The sequence below is a fragment of the Sinocyclocheilus anshuiensis genome, unplaced genomic scaffold (genome assembly GCF_001515605.1).
Source record: "Sinocyclocheilus anshuiensis isolate Anshui unplaced genomic scaffold, SAMN03320099.WGS_v1.1 scaffold78, whole genome shotgun sequence".
Lineage (NCBI taxonomy): Eukaryota > Metazoa > Chordata > Actinopteri > Cypriniformes > Cyprinidae > Sinocyclocheilus > Sinocyclocheilus anshuiensis.
In genome coordinates, this window is record NW_015544250.1 from 2,946,902 (window position 1) to 2,965,942 (window position 19,041).

Below are 19,041 nucleotides of genomic sequence, written 5' to 3' on the forward strand. Positions count from 1 at the left end.
CACACACACACACACACACACACACACACACACACACACACACACACACACACACACACTTTACAAAACATTTGGCAGTGTTGTTTAAAATATGTTACAAAAAAAAACCTGTTGCAACTGCAAACAGCACGTCTTTCATTTTGTCACTCGGCACCACACATCTGCACGAAAACAATTCACAGATAAAAGCCGAAGTGACAGTGTGACATCATTCAACAATCCTTCAATCTGTCTATCTGCTGGATTATAACTCAAAGTCTTACAAAAGACTCCTCTGACACGTAATCAATCATAACTGTTATTCTATGCCATATGACAATTTCATAATGCATGTAAATAATCAGCAGGATCACGCATGCCTTTCACAAATACTTTAAACACCTAGTATGTATCTAATACACCTGAGTTCCCGGGGAGCCACACCTATAGGCACTTTGCACAGAGTTTAAATCCATCTGTAAATAAGACTAAGGGCACAACTGTATAAAAAAAAATAAATACATGCGTGCAATATTATGTGACGCTGATGTTGCTGTTTATTTAGACAGGTTGTATTTAAGTTTGTTTTGAAATATATCTTCAATACAGCTTTACTATCGAAGCTCATTTCTGCCATGAAATAAAATATAAAAAAGTTTTTATCTGTCTAACTTTTTATCTCATATAGTTATGACTTCTTTTTCACGCAATTGTGAGTTTATATCTCACAATTCTGCTTTTTTTTTTAAAGAATTCTTTTTTTATATCTCACAATTGTGAGTTTATATCTCGCAATTCTGACATATATTTTTTATATTTAATTCATTTGGACTTTTGAAATAAAGTCAGAATTGTGAGGAAAAAAGTCAGAATTGCAAGATATAAACACACACACACACACACACACACACACACACACACACACACACACACACACACCACACACACATATATATATATAGTAATTGTTATACTATATTGTTTTGTTCTCACAATTCTGACTGGAAATGGGCTTCCATTTTTGATTGTTTTATTAACAGTTTACAGGTAATTATAGAATCAATCAAATGCAATGAAATGGAATAATCCATCTTGTTCAAAGGACAAGTATTGTTTTGATGCCAGTGTACTTTACCTTGGTTACAAAAAGGCTCTCATTGTAGAGATAAACAAAGTAGCAAACAAAAACCCACACATCTTCACCGACATCCATTTAACCTAAACATAGCCTAATTTGTCTTGTAAATGCTTTTTCAAAGAGCTTCCAAGAGGTGTAGGGCTAAGTGAACAAAGCCAAAGATAAAAAAACAGATTGTCAAGTGTGTCTGCCAAGCTAACTTTGGCCACTGTCTACATGCAATTGTCTTCCTTGAAGAAAAGGAAAATAAAATATAGGAAGGGATGGATAGCTTGTCATGTATTTGTTACTTTAAAACACCAACCATTAATATGGCAGCCATTCAAAAAAAGAGATTTATGTCAATTTTACCAACAGAGCTGTGTATATTGCAGAGAAGTACATTTCCATAAACAAGAAGTTCAGCCAACGTGAAATAAAAGAACACAATAAAAAAAAATGATTGGACTTAAAGAATCCCCAAGTGGTAAAAAAAAAAACAAAAAAAACTTCAGCATACAAATTCTAGCAGAAGAAGCTGTTGTCTATTTCAGAGCCGAGAGGACAAAGGAAGATAAACAGACAAACCAGATGGGAAGTCTGAGAAGGACTCTAGCAGATGCAATGAAGAGAAAACTCCTATGGTGAAAGTCTCTGTTATTAGATTGAACACTTTTCATCGACAAAACCTTATTCCAACTGCTATAATGAGATTTGGACATTTCAGATTAAGAAAAAAAGAAATGTTTGGCACACTGCAGTGCAAACAAACTTATGCAAAGTATGACGTAAGAACGCCATCATTTCAATTAAAGGGGTAATTCACAACTGGCAAGATGGGATTTTAATAAAAGTTGGCTGTCTGTGCAATATAAACAATTTTTTTATTTTTTTATTTTTAACTGGTGCTACATTAATGGAGAAAAAAAGAGAAAAGGGCTGAAAAAGGTAGGAAAACTTCAACACCCATAATGCACTGGGTTCGATCAGACTATCCATGAGTGAGGATACAAAAATCCAGAAGTATGATCTGTAGTCTTCACAAAAGCCACATATTACATTATTTGGCAGACTTTTGCTGACAAATAAACGGGATCTTGGTGCAGGTTGCAAGGAAAAACAATACACATTGTTAATTTTTTTTTATACAACCAACATTGTAACAATACAAAGCTGGTTGAAAATCAGCGAACTTGCCCTTTAAGTTTAACTCATTCCTCTTGCTTTGTTTGCTTACAGCTAAATCTATTCTGATGAGGCCTGGTGTTTGCCCTTCCAAACACTTCAATGATTTATGGGGGAATCCTTTGAGTGGCATGTTTGAATTATACATTTACAGATATTTACAGTTCTCTCATGTTTTATCTTTTATTTATTCATTTATTTTTTTTTGTGCAGGTCAAGAAGAGTTGAGACTAAAAGATGTAGAGGAGGCATAATTTCCATCAATTCCTGTTCCTAAGTTACTCATTTGTACTGTATTTGAAATTCCTAAATAAAGTTTCTAACAGCACCCCTTCAGCAGCTTAAAGGAACAGTTCACCCAAAAACAGAAAATGAATGGGAAAAAATGGAAAAATTATACACTCTTACAATTATGTATTTATTAATTCTAAATAATAATTACTAAAGTATACATTTATAAAGTATTTATTTAACTGTAATTTACCTTATAGCATATAAAGTAATATATATTACAATTTTACAGTTGTAATAATAATAATCATATTTTTAAAAATGTTTTCAAGTGTTTCCAGGTGACATTTCGCTGCATGACCCATCATATTTTATGATATTTTATTTAAATTGTATGCTTGTTGTTAGTTATGTTGTTAGCAATGCAAAGTGTTTAACCCACCATTATATCTTATTTCTGCTGTAATTCACAAATATCATTTGCGAATAATCATATTTTAACTTGGCACATAAAACCTCACACAAAATGTTAGATTTTGTTGCATGAACTGCTTTTATGCTGATTTGGGGAGCTTGACATCCTATATAATGCTATGTAAAGCAGCATCAACATTCTGCTAAATATCTCTTTTTTGGTTTCACATCATATATAGGGTTACACAGGTTTAGAGCGACATGGGGGAAAGTAAACGAAGACAGTAAGTAAATGAGGACAAATGAGGTTTCATTTATGAGTGAACTATGTTTTAAATGTCTTTTTGAATGGAATGAACCTATACAACCTTTCAGATACCCATCTAGATCTTCAACCACTAGGCTGACCGATATTCTCTAGGTTTCACTGTACAGAAAAGGGTTTTATGATATCTGTAGTGTAATCACTTTATACCATCAGGTATACCTGCCTTTACGAGCACTTCCCTGATAAGATAACCACACACATTAAGCTGTTTCCATGTAAACATTCCCAAACAGTAGAAGACAAAGTTTTAACTGGATAATGTTATGTTGTTATAAAAAGCACACCAATTCAGATGCCGTAAGCAAACAGGGCCCTCCTCATGTTTCCCTAATCATGTTCTCCTCAATGTCCAGGTTTGATTTTTTTGCGCAAGACTGTGAACCCTTATGGTGTTAGGTGTTGGTCTAATTGACTTCAAGGGGCCCTAGACAGCTGCCTACCTTTGCCTAGCGCCGAGTCCGCCCATGCAGATCACCATTCGTGTCCGGGATGGGAGCCAGATTGCTCCATGTTCTCTTTTGCTTTGAGGGAGTGGTATGAACCAAAGCAAACACAAACTAATCCGAACTCACTTTTCTCCTGTCTGTTGGGCTGACTGTTTCTCTTGTGCTATCATTACCATTACGCAGAATAATTACATCAGCTGCAGCCACTTCCAGGCATTGATCTGTAACTCGAATCAATCCTCTGGAGATACAAGGGGATGAAATGGTGATCTATGGTGTTGTGTGAGGGGAAAAACCTGACTTTCAGGCACCATAGGAGTTCCAGTCTGTAGAATAGTGGGACAGTTCCTGGTATAGCTGCATCTCTTCCTGCAAGCGCAGCTTTCTAAGTGCTCTAATGAGATAGTAGACAAGAAAAAAAAAGTCCATGGGATGCTGCATGTGACAAACGGGAATATGAAGATGTGCGGCGTATGTGTAACGAGTTTATAATTAAAGTCACGGCGATGTAAGTCCTCGAGGGACGACTCCTTCCGTCTGAGAGCCCCAATAAATTGACGAGAATCGACGGCGAATGTCTCGAGGCGTTGAAGACGCGCGCGCACAGCGTCCTCAGGAGCTTTGACTGGAGTTTTCTCAAGTCTCGGAAACATCAGAAGGAAGTCTGACCACTATAACTTCCCACGCTTGAGCACATTAAAGAACGATTCGCTTTAAAGGGTAGCGCTCTCTCTCTTTCCCAGCGCGTTCTGCGAGCCTCGCGTGGGGTTAAATAGGCACCGGACGCTCAGTCGCCTCAGGCTGTGTCGACTGAGGGAAAGAAACGCGGCGACACAAGCGCCCTCAGGTAGGTTTACTACATCCATCCACACAAATATAAGCATTTATGAGCTATGCGGATTCTTTTTTTTTAAACATTTTTATCATAACACCCCTAACTTTAAAAGCTTTTTCAGCGGAACTGTTTTCTTTATATACAAAGTGGGTTGTAAATGAGCAGATAATCAATGCGCTTCTATGGGATGTGATGCTTAGTAGTTTAGTTTGGTAGTTTAACCAGTTAATTGATCTACACCACGAGTCAAAGTTTGGACATACACAACTGAATTTAGTTTATTGCACAAGCAACATTAATGATGTGATCATTTATATCGAATGTCTTGTTTATTTCTCAATACAACTCCAAGAAGACATAGCTACACGTGAAAAACATAGTACGAATATGGACTATAAAATCCATTTGCATCAGATTATTTGGTCTTGGAAGAATGTATTGAGTTCATATTGAGACTTTTAATTGTAGATGTGGGTATCTTTGCGCATGTGTGCACAGTTGAAGACATTGTTGAAATCTGTAACTGAGAGACACGTGTGAGCTTCTGGGGCTTCTTTCTCAGGAGAAACTGAGGAGTTTCTGAGGAGCAGGAGACTTTCGTTTTTCGTTTGCTCTTCATGTAGTGTTATTGCTGTCGAGGAGAAATAGACCTGTGGACTAATATAAAATGTGCCTACTTATCAATTTATAAAGCTGACGTCTTGACTGGTTTATTTTTAAATGAGTTGGAGCACGTTAGTGAAGGAAAATCAGCCAACAAGTGCTCAGCATACATGTGAGGTCATTCAGTGGTGTTTAAAAGCACCACAGCACTTAATGAAGAAAATGTGTAGTTTTGATGACTTACTATTGCAGTAAAAACGAACGTGTAGGTGTGTCCATGCTGACTGGTAGTGAAAGTGTTAATAGCACTTCTTCTTTTTTTTTTTTTAAGAAATCGTAAAAGCCTCCAAAGTTTATTTTTAACATAAAGTGGACTTTTGCATCTTATAAACCCTGTTACTTCTTCACCAGACTGCGTGATCCAGGACTTGGGCAGTTCGGGAGCGATGCGCGCGCTGCGGGCTCCGGTTCTAGTAATGGGGCTCGTCATGTTAATCTGCACTACTGCACAAAGCGACGCCAGCGCGAACAAGGTCGAGAAAACGTTCAGACGGATAACGGACATCATGAGACTGGCGGAAAACAGCGTTGACGACGCGAGCGTGCCAAAGGACACTCATCGTCTCAAAACGGAAACCGGGGAAACAATTTTAAGTAAGCAGCGCATTAAATGCACAGAAAAAATGTAGGAATGTTAATATATTGCATAGTAAAACGTGGCAAGTGACATTCATTTGAAAATGAATTAGAAATTGAATTGAAAGAAGAAAGCACAACATTTTTAAGCCAAATGTTTCACACAAAATTGGTTTTAAATGATAAAACGTTCAAAGTTAAGCCAAAATGTCTCATTCTGGTTGTGAAACGTTAGTGGAACATGTCCATTTTCCTACTGAGAAACTGACTCCATGCATCACCTTGGAACCATGATGATTAAAAGTCATTGCAAAAAAAGATTTATAAAAGTGAAGCTAGTTCAGAGAAAAGCTCTTGCATCATTTGATGCAATGAAAGTGTGGCCACTCTATATGCCTTCTTTTTCTTTGACCTTTATTTAAGACGGATGTGACTTACCCACTAGGGCACGAGCCAAAGTCTTAACTCTCAAAGCATTAGGTGAAATAGTTTTGCATTGCACCTGTTGTGTGCCGAGTCAGACATGTGGTATTGGTGGTCAGCGATTCCCAGTTAGGTCAGTAGTCTCTGGCCTACATAAGATTTTATGATATAAGACAGAAGCAGAAACACTGTATAGTTATAATATTAGCGAGTGTGTGTTGGATACTAAGAATAAGTGGTCATAATGTTTACAGAAAGCTTGTTTCAGGGTCTAAACCTCTTAGTCAGAGCATGTTCATTGCTGAGGAATGTTGAGCTGAGTGATTTGTCTGAGCTTCAGAATCATCCCTCTTGAAGGATCAGTGGATATCCAGGATTTGACCTTTTGAATGTTTCTTTCTTTTCGCAGAAATCTTTCCCAGAGACCTCAGAAAGAAAGAGAAGGTTATCAAAGTCTTAACAGGTGAGAGACTTTAGAGTTTTCTGTGACCTTGAAACCAAAATGGTGTTTGAGAATTTTAACCTGGCTGTTTTCCTTCCACCAGGTCCTCTTTATTTCAGTCCAAAATGCAGGAAGGACGTCTACAGGCTTTATCATAACACCAGAGACTGCACCATCCCTGCATGTGAGTACAGTCACGCATTCCCATCTCTTCAGACCCCACAAACAGGTCACATCTCTGCCCAAATGCACCACGGACCCTCAACAAACGGTCTTTATATTCATGACAGTCTCATGTTGGCTAGGTGCCCCTGATTTACCCCTGCACATGGAGTTTTAACACAGAAACAGTATAGACTACAAATTCAGGACTCATCCAACTGATTATCCAACTCATCCAGCTTTACTCCTGTCCTCAGACTACAAAAGGTGCGCACGACTCTTGACGCGACTGGCAGGGAGTCCGAGATGTCAAGAGGGTTAACTGTACCAGGTAAGACACTTTTTAAAACTTTTTTCTCCTCGAATGCAGACAATTCAGTAAGAAATTGGAGAAGACCGGAAGAATGGGATATGCAGGAATCCCACGGCCCTACAAAAGTCATTAAAATGAATAAGATCGCAAAAATGAATGAAACGGTCTAAATTTCTAAATCACAAAATTTTGATAAATATAAATCAATCCTATATATATATATATATATATATATATATATATATATATATACACACACTGTACAATATTTCAAGTTATATATATATATATATATATGTGTGTGTGTGTGTGTGTGTGTGTGTGTGTATATACACACACCAATTTAAAAAGTTAATATATGCACTGCACTCCTTATAAGTGAAGTCTGTGTAAATTATTCTAAAAAATTCTAGATTGGACTAGAATTTATGAAAAATGTCCAAAACTGGATATGACGCAAAGATAGATATTTAATATTATGTAGGTGTTGTACATAAGTACATCAAAACTGATTTTAGCAGATTCAGAGAGGACACATGCACTTAAAGCTTTTATGACTGAGAACACATTCTAGGATTAGATAACTTATCCAAGCTATTACAGATAAACCTGCGTGTCTTAGCAAATAGGATGTGATTTAAGCATGTAAACAAACTTAAGTCAGTGCTTTACATTTCATGGTGGGTTTTTCCCCCCCCAAAGACCACTTCAGAGGAAGCACATGTAACAAAACCTGTTTCCCAATTTTTCACAGATGCATCCAAGTGCACACATGTATGCGAACACAGCCAAGTCTGAAACAGCACTAAACTTCACTTCCTTTATCAAGCAGGTTGAAGCCAAACCAGAGTGACCCAAGGAAAAAAAAAAACAGCAGTCAAAGTGCCTTTGGACAAGAGAAGAGAATTTAAACCAACACACAACAATCCACATAATCAGCACATCTCGTCCAGAACACTGCTCTGCCTCTCTGGAGAATAGATGTGGGAAAGTATTGACAGAGAAGTAAACGGACACGGAATAATGGGATGCACTTGCCCAAGGACAGTCTGATGGACTCAACATGGAGCCAATGTTAAAACACAGGACGACAGAGAAAGAAAACAGAAAACGTATCTGGCATAGTGCGTTCTGAACCTGTCTGCCAAAAAAGAAAACCATTTTTCCATCGTTTCATCATGAAAAAGGGATAGCCATGGTTTTGCGTTTCGATATCAGATTATCGAGACTCGTCATTGCTGATGTTTCGCACGACATGCCTCGATGGGGTTACAATTCAGAGCCACGATGACAAATTGAGTTAGTTCGCGGCAACGAGAGAGCTTTGCTTTTCTCGGTGCTAGAACTGAAAATCATTAATTGCATGAACGTTTCCTTTTGCTTCTGTTTGCCAGCAGACAGGTAGATTTTTGCAGTAAATCTGTGACCAAAAGCTTTTAGTTTTTGTGTGAGACTATGAGTGTATGACTGTGGAATATATTCAATATATTTTGATATGTAAATGTTGTACAAATGAGACTTAAAAATCCCTATAACAAAACATATAAGCATCTGACATACGATGGGATGTGTATATTTAAAAGAAAATATATTTAAATAAATTATGATTGTTTAAACACTGTGGTCTTTAATGTTGTAAAAATACACCAAAAAATGTAAAGGTCAATCTTCTGCAGCATAAAACAGCCTCTATCTAGTTTAACAGCTTATCTTGGCATCAGAAAATATATATTTTTAAGGGAGTTCAAGATCTCTTATCACTCATGGTGGATGCTTTGGATGCTTCAGAGATATTGAATTTTTTTGTAACCACACCAAAGATAACAGTCAACTTCTGTTAATAAATACATATCTTCCCAAAAGGATGAAGAGGATGAATGAGAGAGGAAAGGACAAGTAATCAGAACTGGCACAACCACAGTCATTTTCAAAGAAATGCGAGGTAAAGCCATAAATATGCACTAAAAATTTGCTAAAAACTGTCGGTGTGTGAGGAGGAAATAGAATTTCAGGCGAACGTAATTTCAGCATTTCCAACCGGTTTATTTAGGTGAATTTACTCTCTTCAGAAGGTATGGTCAGCAAAAGCAGTTTACAGCTGCTCAAACAAGCTTCGCATGACATTACAACTTATTTTACAATTAAAGACAAAGTGCTTCTCTATACACTGCTATCGTTTGGTTTGTGTGTTTTGCTTATGAAGACACTTGATCAATATTTCAATCGATTATTATTTACGTTCGAGCATCTCATGATGAGGCGTCGTGGGTTTCAGGAGATGGTCACAGTGTGTGTGTGTGTTATGAGTGCTGCTCCAGGAAGGCTTTGCAGCATCTCACACACTGTTCATACACCGTCTCAAAGTCTTTATCACTCCCCTGCAGGCGAAAACAAACAGAAACCATTCAAATGTAACCGTAAACAGAAATTATACAGCCAAGCATAGCAGCAACAGACATATGCGAACTTAAGAATGATCAAAAGACAGTAGAGCTGAAATGTATTGGTAACTGATTTAAACAGCAGCTTTAGCTCTAATTTACAGCCTTACCTTTTCTCTAGAATGCTTATGTGCCTTAGCAGTACTGGACCAAAACAATACATTTTTTTTGCCTAATTTGAGCTAAAGAAGCAACAGCAACACTAAAAAACTATAATCAGTTGTTTTAAAGTGAATGTAGGCATCATAATGTACAGTGAAATTTGTTGTTGTTGTAGTATTTACTTTTAAACAGTTTTCACTGAGCAATTGATAGTAAATTTCATAAAAAAAAAAAAAAAATGCAAGTAGCACACGGAATTAAATGTAACATTTTGAAGTAGAAAGACTGAAATACTATTATCTTGTAAAACGTTCTCCAATAGTCTGTTTTATGGTGTTTTTAAAAATGAACTTAAGTGAGCATTAGATGATGTAAAAGTTAAATCTAAATCTAAAAGTAAAAAAATAGAAGAAATGAACATTTCTATAGACTGCAATAAACTGCAATATGGAAGAATAAAAATATGACAGAGCATGCAAAAAATATAATAAAGGCTTTCCACAAGTGTTGTTTTAATATTATTTATACTATTATAGTATTTATTCCTATTCTGAATTGGCTTTTATTTCTTACATTTTCAGTTTTCATTTAAATTGTATGTGCTTTTGTCATTTTGTTTAAATGTATATTTAGCTTTATTTTATTTCAGTTTTAGTAATTTTAGTGCTTTGACTTCTCATCTCATTTGCCAAGGCAACATTTCTCATTTTCGTTTATGTTTATAAGTTTAACTTTTGTCATCTAATATTTATATTTTTATTTTATGTCAGTTACCAAAATCGATATTTAATAGTTTCATTTTTGTTAACAATAACGGTTAACCATCAGGCTCTTCTATTAGCTCAGTTTGAGAAGTTCAAATGCTAAAATAGCCGTGGATCTCATCTTTGGACACACAATGTACCATCACCATCAAAAGAAACTGCACTCAAAGGACCACACTTCCTCTCACACTTGAATCTTGGGGGACTAAACAGGAAATCTCAGCTATCTGAAGAGTGATCATCACCACAAGCGTATCTGGCTGGCGAACTGTCCGACTAAGAGGCCAGTTTCCTATTCTGACATGGTAGAAAGGCCTACCTACTTCAGCCAGCTGGCTGTCAGCCATGAAGAAACACTAGAGAGGAAACATCTAACGTTATACCTTCCAGGATTATCTTCAACAACCTTAGCATGGCTGTGACACACATGCGCTGGAAGCCTTCAGCCTTCAGCCTTCAGCCTTCAGCCTAGCGAAACTTCTTCAAAATGTGCCCTGAATCAGTCCTTAGTCATCCTCTCGCCGAAAAGCGAGTTTGTTGATCTTCACAGATGTGTCTTGGAGAGCTGGTGGTGTGAGCGGGATAACCTGACAGTGTCTGGAGGAGGAATGCTAATGATCTCAGCTGAGGTGGCCCATCAGGTTCTTTCCATTTTCTATTTCCCAACACACAAACCCGGGCCCTCCCTATCATCTCTCATAATCGACAATGCTTCCCTCCAAACATCAGTTTTGTGGTTTTATATGTTGGCTAAATCAACCGTTCTGTCATAATTGAGTGTTTGTGACACTAAACACCTCTGTTTAAAACACTAAATAATACCCTTACATTGGCTTCACATTAACAGATGTAGAAAAACCACAGATTCATCCAGAGTTTTGACCTAATTGTTAAAAGGTGCATCCAAAAATGACAATTTTGGCATCATTTATTCACCTTGACGTTACAAACCCATATGACTGTCCTCCATGACACGCAAAAGGAGATGTATTGAATAATGTGGACGCTCTTTTCCATGCAATAACAATAGAAGGAGGGCTAAAGCTAGGGCTGGGCAATATGGCAAAAAATAAAATCTAGATTTTTTCAGAATGTTTGAACGATTCAAGATTTTGATTTCTTACCATTTAAGTAGTCAACTTAATGTTATTACAACATGATTCAAGTAACATTCTCTTTATTAACCATCTGGTTAAAGAAAGTTCTATTCCAAGTGCACCACATATGAAGTGGTCAACATAGTAGGGCTAGGAAAAAAAATATTGATTTCTCGATTTTAATAGATTCTCAGTTTTATGAAACGATATCGATTCATAAATCCCAAGAATCAATTAGTCTAGCCTGTCAGATAATGAACGGAACATTGTAGCGCGCCTCCCATCCTATAAATTGGAATAAGCTATTATTAAATGCCATTTTGGCGCGGTTTAATGTGGAGTGACAGATCGCTGTGAACTGATCGTCTCCTCCACTTTAATAGCAGTTACAGCATGAAATAAACATGAATAAACATCTGAATGTATGTTAAAGGAAAGAGTACAACTTACCGAAATCTGTATCCTGTCTCATGTAATTGCTAAATCAGTGTTTCAAACGCGGGAAGATGACAATAGCTTGTCATGTAACGTCACATTTACCACAGAAAAACATATTCGGTGACCATGAACTCATTTAGTCAGCTAGAAAAATGAACTCTAGAGAAGAGCATTTTGCTAAATATGTACCATATAACATATTCATTATAATTTTTTGACTGTTCTTCGATATTTAATTAATTTAATTTAATTGACAACCACCATTTAAATGTTTATATTTCAAAAAACGAATTGGAGTAGAAATATAATTATGTAATTTAAAGTTAAAGTTAGTATTATAACTTTAATATTATAAAAACTGTATTGAGTATATTTTAAGTGTTTGTATACAAACCAGCAAATTTCAACCTTATTGACGCTCAAGGTATATTTTACAGCATTAGTTGAGAGATTTTTTTTTTCCTTGAGAAAATGTGCCATGTCCTGTACCTGATTTATATCCAAAATAACTGATATTGAATCGAATTGTGAAATTTGTGTCAAAAAACCCAGCCCTACAACATAAAACAAACGACTTTTTAAATATGAAATATGAGATATGAAGACAAATATTGTACAAACTTGTCTTCAACATGTTCTATATGTTCAGAAATAATATAAAATAATAAAAATGCTAAATATTTCTTAGCCAAAAAAGACATTCAGTTTTAGAGGTCAACTCAAAAAGTCAAAACAATTCAATGAAAAATGCCTAAAAGTTTAACATCAGTAGACTATTAAATGTTATGTAAAACAAAAATAACAGCGCCTTTCAGCCTGTCACCATCATGCAAATATGAAATATCAAACATACAGTAGTAGTCTTTGCTTTTCCATTGTTTATTCCATGACGTGTTGCGCTTGTGTCTTTTGCAGTGTCCCACGCATGAAACTGCAACTCCTCGGTTTGAAAAACATAATCGTGGCAAAACATTACCGGTATATTCAAATTAGTCAATAAAATCTGCAAAATTGCCCAGCCCTAGCTAAATCTCTCATCAAAAAGGATGCAAAATCATCATAAAAGTGGTCCATACAACGTGTGTGCTATATTCCAAATCTTTAGTCATTATTCACTGAAAATCCTGATCTTCACCCTAGGTCTCATTAAAGAAACTTCATTATAGAAATATGTCCAATTCATGAGCAATGTCTGATTGGTTCTTGATTCTGATTGATTCAATCAACTCAAAATGGATTCTTGAGTCGGATCTTTTCAATGAATCAGCTCATCCACTTCATAAAACTTTAGCTTTTTCCATTTATATTCAATTTATGAAGGTACTGTAAATGGAATCATTATATATTCTATCATAATGGTACAATACTATGGTATTTTGTACGTGACTTAGCTAGGTTTATTGTAATTGGAAAAAAAATTATGATTTAATTCATTTCAACAAATTTACAGAGACGCTGCATTTATTGCATCTACAATATTTTCTCACTGATACACCCCCAATTCGGAAACTCTGGGCTTAAAGAAAGTTCCCCACTCGTAATTACATCTTTGCTGTGCTGCTCATGTGCGTTCAACTTGTAAATATGACCTTTCTGAAATGATTTGAACGCACCAATTCACTGTAACTGCATGGACAAGAGCAAACCGTTCTCAAAACAAATCCTCTTTTTGTCTTCCAAGAAAGAAAGTCATACGGCTCTGAATACACGAGGACCCTTACTAGCATGCACTACTAGCATGAAAATGCAAAAAGTCAATGCTGTCTGTCAAAGACAGACTAGTCAGGATTCTCAAGTCTTTGAGAAAAGCAGCCTTACCTACAGTTGTCACATTAACCTTGGATAGAAGTATTTCAACATCCAAATAAGTAATATCCAAAATGTGAAAATATGAATCATTATGAATCATACAAGAAGAAATGTTAAAAGGGAGTGATTGTTGTGGGAAACATCGAAATAATCTACTAATATTAGGTTGATCCAAAGCGGTTCCCACACTAGTTAACAGCTGGAGTCGGACTGAGCTGGAATAGTGAGTGTCAGATGAACCCTAAGATATCATATAAATTTTATTTTGGGCCTTTTGCCACTTTGATTGAGTATTTGGCAATAAACGACCAGGGATTGGGGCTGATCCTGCTGTGTGCATGTGTGTACACTTACATAGTACGGGTCTTGGATAATAAGCTGTTTTTCAGGATCGTAGGAGCCGAGCAGCTCAATCTTGGCTTTGCTGTTTTTCACGCTGCTTGCCTTCTTGTTCAGATCTCTGTAAGAAAACCGTACACACATAAACTTTAGATCCTGTGCAGCCAATGGACTGATTCATAATCTGATTCATATCAGTGGTGCGATCTCTTCTTTTCTTTCAGACTAATTCAGGAATATGATTTAAGCAGCAATGAAACTTGACAGGATCTGACTGTTCTTTCTGCAAGTCTCACAGGAGCAAGACATTACAACACACACCAAACAGCTGAAAAAAATTAATTATTCATAACACATAACAGTGCCTAGGTAGCGATAGCTGGTGTGACTAATCATGAACAACAAGGATATTAAAAACAAACAATAACTACTAAGGATGTGCAAAACTACATATCTTCAAATGAGTCGGTGGGTTGTCTGAACACACACAGATCCTCTTTCTCTCTAGTTTTCAAACTTGAGAGAAAAATAGTGTGAAAAAATAAAATAATATAGATAAATGGTAACACTTTATTTTAAGGACCAATTTTCACTAATAACTAGCATTCATATTATTAGCATATTAGTACTTATAAAGCACATATTAATGCCTCATTCTGAATGACCATATTTTAGATCCCTTAATCCTACCTCATATCTAAACGTAACAACTACCTTACCAACTATTGATAAGCAGCAAAGTAGGAGTTATTGGGGCAAAATTCATAGTTAATAACATGGATTAATTACAACATTTTTATTCTATTGACAGCCATAGTTTTATATTTCTCTTTGGGTTTATGCATCTAAAAGTGCTCCAGTGATGGATAGAAAAATACAGTGTCAACTTAACAGTAAAACTTGTACACATATATATATATATATATAGTTATAAACTAAAAGTTTCGAGTAAGTCTTTAAAATTTTTTTTATCATTATTGAAATAAATGATTACTTTTATTCCGCAAGGGTGTAGTAAATTTACCAAAATTGACATTTAAGACATTTATGTTTAAAAGATTTCTCTAAGTTAATACTGCTCTTTTGAATGCTTTATTTTACAAAGAATCCTGAAAAAAATATTAACTAGCACAACTGTTTCCTGAGCAGCAAACCAGCATATTAGAATGATTTCTGAAGGATCATGTGACACTGAAGACTGCAGTAATGATGCTGAAAATTCAGCTTTGCATCACAGGAATAAACACAGAATGCAGGAATCTCAAGGAATATTTGACACACTTGTAATACTTGTGATGGGGGTCTGGCATCTTGACCAGGAGGGGGTCTCATTAACTCTCCAGTTCAGGGATCATCCCTTCCAGGTCTGAACCTATGACCTTAAGAATTAACGTCTCAGACCTTTAACCATTAATACCATACACCTACACACATAACGTCACAATACAGAAGGAAAAATACAAGAATTGATGACTTCATGTGTATATTTTCAACTCTGATTAACCCAAGACAGACAATCATCGCTAAGCGTGACTGCGAGATGATATTGTGTCAGTCCATCGTGCTGAGCATCGGAGAAGAGAAAAGCTGAGACCTAGAACCACAGAGCAAAGACAAGGAATCTAAAGAACTCAGTAATCTTCTTTATAGCGCCGGTTCCAGCAGGAACTTGTGACTCCAACAATATCCCCCCACATCCTGTCCCCTTTACTTCATTTTCTTGCCCATATCAGACTCATAAGGTACGGCCACAGAATGTTTGTTGCATTCTGCAGTGTTGACAGATCCATGTAATGTATAATTCATTCACTCAGTTTCACTCATCATTAATCATCATACTTATGACAGAAGACAGGTTAAGAGATAAGGTGGGAGTCATTTCCTACGCTCAGCAAATGTCAAGGTCCTCATTGCTGCTCATCACTTTTGTACTTGTGAACACAATGAGAAGCAAACTCAGTCCCACTTTTCTCAAATTCTCAGCAAATGTTTCCTCAAAATATCCCTTTGAGGAGGATAAAACAAGAAAGTGCCAGAAACACATAGTAGTAGAAGTAAAAGGCAGCCAGTAATATAGACAAGAGACGAATAGCCTTATAATATTTAACAATATATAGATCTTGGAATATATTTAAAAAACGGTGTAAAAAACAACAACAAAAAAAAAAGTGTTAAATAAATAAATAAATATTCAGTTAAATGGTATAATTGGGAAATATTAATACAATTATTTAAAAAAAAATCACTTTTCTATTTTAATATATTTTACAATGTAATTTGTTCCTGTGATGCTGATGTGCTTCTCAAGATTTTTTTTTGTATTATTATCAATTTTGAAAACAGTTGTGCTGCTTAATATTTTAGTGGAAACCATGATACACTTTTTCAGAATTCTTTGATGAATAAAAAGTTCACAAAAACAGCATTTATTTAAAATAGAAATCTTTTGTATCAATAAAAAAATATGTTAACTGTCACTTTTGATCAATTTAATGTGTACTTGCTGAACCAAAGTATTCATTTCTTTGAACGGTAGCATTTATCTATCTATCTGCCATTCAAAAGTTTGGGATCAGTAAGAATTTTAATGTTTTTAAAGAAGTCTCTTCTGCTCATCAAGGGTGCATTTATTTGATCAAAAATACAGATAAAACAGTAATATTGTGAAATATTATTACAATTTAAAGTAACAGTTTTCTATTTTAATATACTTCAAAATATAGTTTATCTCTGTGATGCAAAGCTGAATTTTCATCAGCCATTACTCCAGTCTTCAGTGTCACATGATCCTTCAGAAATCATCCTAATATGCTGATTTATTATCAATGTTGAAAACAGTTGGGCTGATTAATATTTTTTGGAACCTGTGATAGGTTTTTCCAGGATTCTTTGATGCATTGATTTAAAAGAAACATTTTTTGTAACAATAAACACTACTTTTCAAAAGTTTGGTTTCAGTAAACTTTTTTCTTTCTAATTTTGAAAGAAACATACTTTCATTCAGCAAGGATGTGTTAAATTGATAAAAAAAAGTGATAGTAAAGACTTATATTGTTTGATACGTTTTTTTCTTTTTTAATATATCATAACACATTGTATAATACAAATTTTAAGGTAATGCTTTTGGGGTTGGGCGAGAGTGTTTTATCTTACATAAGGCACCAGAATAACCAGATTTATGGTTTTCCCACCTCCAAAATACCAATTGAACCCCTGCACGTACCTCAAGTTGCTTTCGTCCATGCAGAGGATGTGATCAAAAGTCATGAAGTCTTCTTTGGTGACCTAACAACAGAAAGACCGTATGAGTAACGCTTGTAACACTTCATTCACATTGCCCTGCGGTGACCCATTAAGCATGGGCCAGTGATTTCGGCCCACATCCACCCCCCTCTCTCCATTTTCCTCTCTAATTCTTCCTGTCTTTCACCGAAAGAGACAAATCTGCCGCCAAAAGAGCATGGCGCTGGCTTGGACAAGCACCAGGGAACATGAGCAAAGGGCCAGAGAGCGAGTAGATGTGCTGTCTTTGTCTGTTCGAACATTCGCTTCCCTCACTCGAGACACAGAGTTAAGAAACGGATCAAAGCACATCTGTGGCTGCATGTAAGTGTGTGCATATATTGAGCAAGAACACATGATTCATTTGGGACGTTATCGTGCAGAATCAGTCATAATAGGAATATGTTTCCAATTTACAAAAACAACAAAGTGAAAAAACTGGACACATACGTGAAGGGGAAAAACAAGGAATGCCTGCCTGGCTACAAGGGCTTTCTTTTATAATTATGGGCTGTTGATTTGTGAGGTCAACGGAACAAAGATGTCTTTAGTGTGAGCTCAGCTCTATACAGCCTCGTGTGAACCTGACCTCTAAAGGCCGAACTAAAGCCTGCCCACATGACTGGAATATCTGACTGACGGTTGGAATATGTGGGTGGAAAGCACGCGAGTTAGGAGTTTCTCTTAGTCTGACAGTAATAGGTCAAACAATGTATATTTCAGGCAAGGTGATGCAGCGGCCAACTTAACGTTTGACAAGTTTCAATGAAGCTGCAAAGTTATTGCATGTGCCATACAGGTTGCGATTTGCTTTAAAGGGGTCATATGATGTTGCTAAAAAGAACATTATTTTGTGTATTTGGTGTAATATCTGCTCTGAGCCACCTCAATTGTGCACAAGCACTTTATTCTTACACTTCTAACATTTCTTACATTCCTGCAATTTCACATCTCTACCTCGTTTAACACTTCTGCCTTGTTATATTTATTGTGCTCATCATGTTTATTGCTCGTTATATTTAATGTGCTCTTATGTCTGATCCCTGTTGTCATGAAAACGTGTGTATACTTGTTTTGTCAGTGTCTTTGCACCTTGGTCCGTCAGAAACAACATTTCGTTCTTCTGTATACTGTGTATGTGGAAGAATGACAAAGTAAAGTTGAGTCGAGTTGAGTAATGAAATGTGTTTATGCGGTTTAAGGTTAAAAAAAACACATTATTTTCCACATACTGTACATTATTGTTTCTCCTCTATGCCCCGCCTTTCTGAAACGCGTCGATTTTTACAAAGCTCATCGGTCTGAAAAGCGAGGTGTGCTGTGATTGGCCAGCTATCCAGTGCATTGTGATTGGCCGAATACCTCAAGCGTGTGATGGAAATGTTACGCCCCTTACCATACTGTGATGCTGTGTCCCGGCCGGAGTGACGAGACAAAAACATTAAAACCCATTATAAACGAGGCATTTGTTGCATGCAGTGGGGACATAATTACTGATTATAATGACTTATACTGTCTTTTTACGCGTTGCATTGCATCGCGCCGGCGTAATAGGCGTAAGAAATGACAAACAACAAGCGCTACTCTACACTGCTCAAAACTCGCGTTTGAATAGTCCGTGGCAAATCCTTTAAATATGAAAACGTACTTACAGT

General features: G+C 36.2%; 2 protein-coding genes across 5 annotated transcripts in view; one reads left to right on the forward strand and one right to left on the reverse strand.

Annotated features, from left to right (window-relative positions):
• Positions 1-4,235: 4,235 nt before the first annotated feature.
• alkal2a (ALK and LTK ligand 2a) lies at positions 4,236-8,664 on the forward strand. Of its 3 annotated transcripts, none has more exons than XM_016498712.1 (6): positions 4,236-4,547; positions 5,550-5,792; positions 6,607-6,660; positions 6,743-6,823; positions 7,059-7,132; positions 7,636-8,664. In XM_016498712.1, the coding sequence occupies exons 2-5, from the start codon at positions 5,585-5,587 to the stop codon at positions 7,121-7,123; spliced, it is 408 nt and encodes a 135-aa protein (XP_016354198.1). In that variant the 5' UTR covers positions 4,236-4,547; positions 5,550-5,584; the 3' UTR covers positions 7,124-7,132; positions 7,636-8,664. The 3 variants fall into 3 exon arrangements, with proteins under 3 accessions (XP_016354198.1, XP_016354199.1, XP_016354200.1); XM_016498713.1 differs by having other exon boundaries at positions 7,944-8,664; XM_016498714.1 differs by having other exon boundaries at positions 7,947-8,664.
• Positions 8,665-9,101: 437 nt separating this feature from the next.
• acp1 (acid phosphatase 1) overlaps positions 9,102-19,041 on the reverse strand; it is a 14,382-nt gene continuing 4,442 nt past the window's right edge. For both annotated transcript variants that reach the window (XM_016498836.1, XM_016498837.1), the window contains exons 4-6: positions 17,328-17,389; positions 14,120-14,225; positions 9,102-9,492 (exon numbers count right to left, since the gene is read on the reverse strand). In XM_016498836.1, the coding sequence (XP_016354322.1) occupies positions 9,415-9,492; positions 14,120-14,225; positions 17,328-17,389 (246 nt within the window). In that variant the 3' untranslated portion in view covers positions 9,102-9,414. The remainder of the gene's footprint in view (positions 9,493-14,119; positions 14,226-17,327; positions 17,390-19,041) is intronic.

What these genes read in the sequence shown, in the direction of transcription:
- alkal2a (XM_016498712.1), top strand. Translation starts at nt 5,585, where the DNA reads ATGCGCGCGCTGCGGGCTCCGGTTCTAGTAATGGGGCTCGTCATGTTA. An exon ending in GGTTATCAAAGTCTTAACAG is followed by an intron (nt 6,661 to 6,742) that starts GTGAGAGACTTT and finishes TCCTTCCACCAG; the next exon opens with GTCCTCTTTATTTCAGTCCA. An exon ending in AGACTGCACCATCCCTGCAT is followed by an intron (nt 6,824 to 7,058) that starts GTGAGTACAGTC and finishes TCCTGTCCTCAG; the next exon opens with ACTACAAAAGGTGCGCACGA.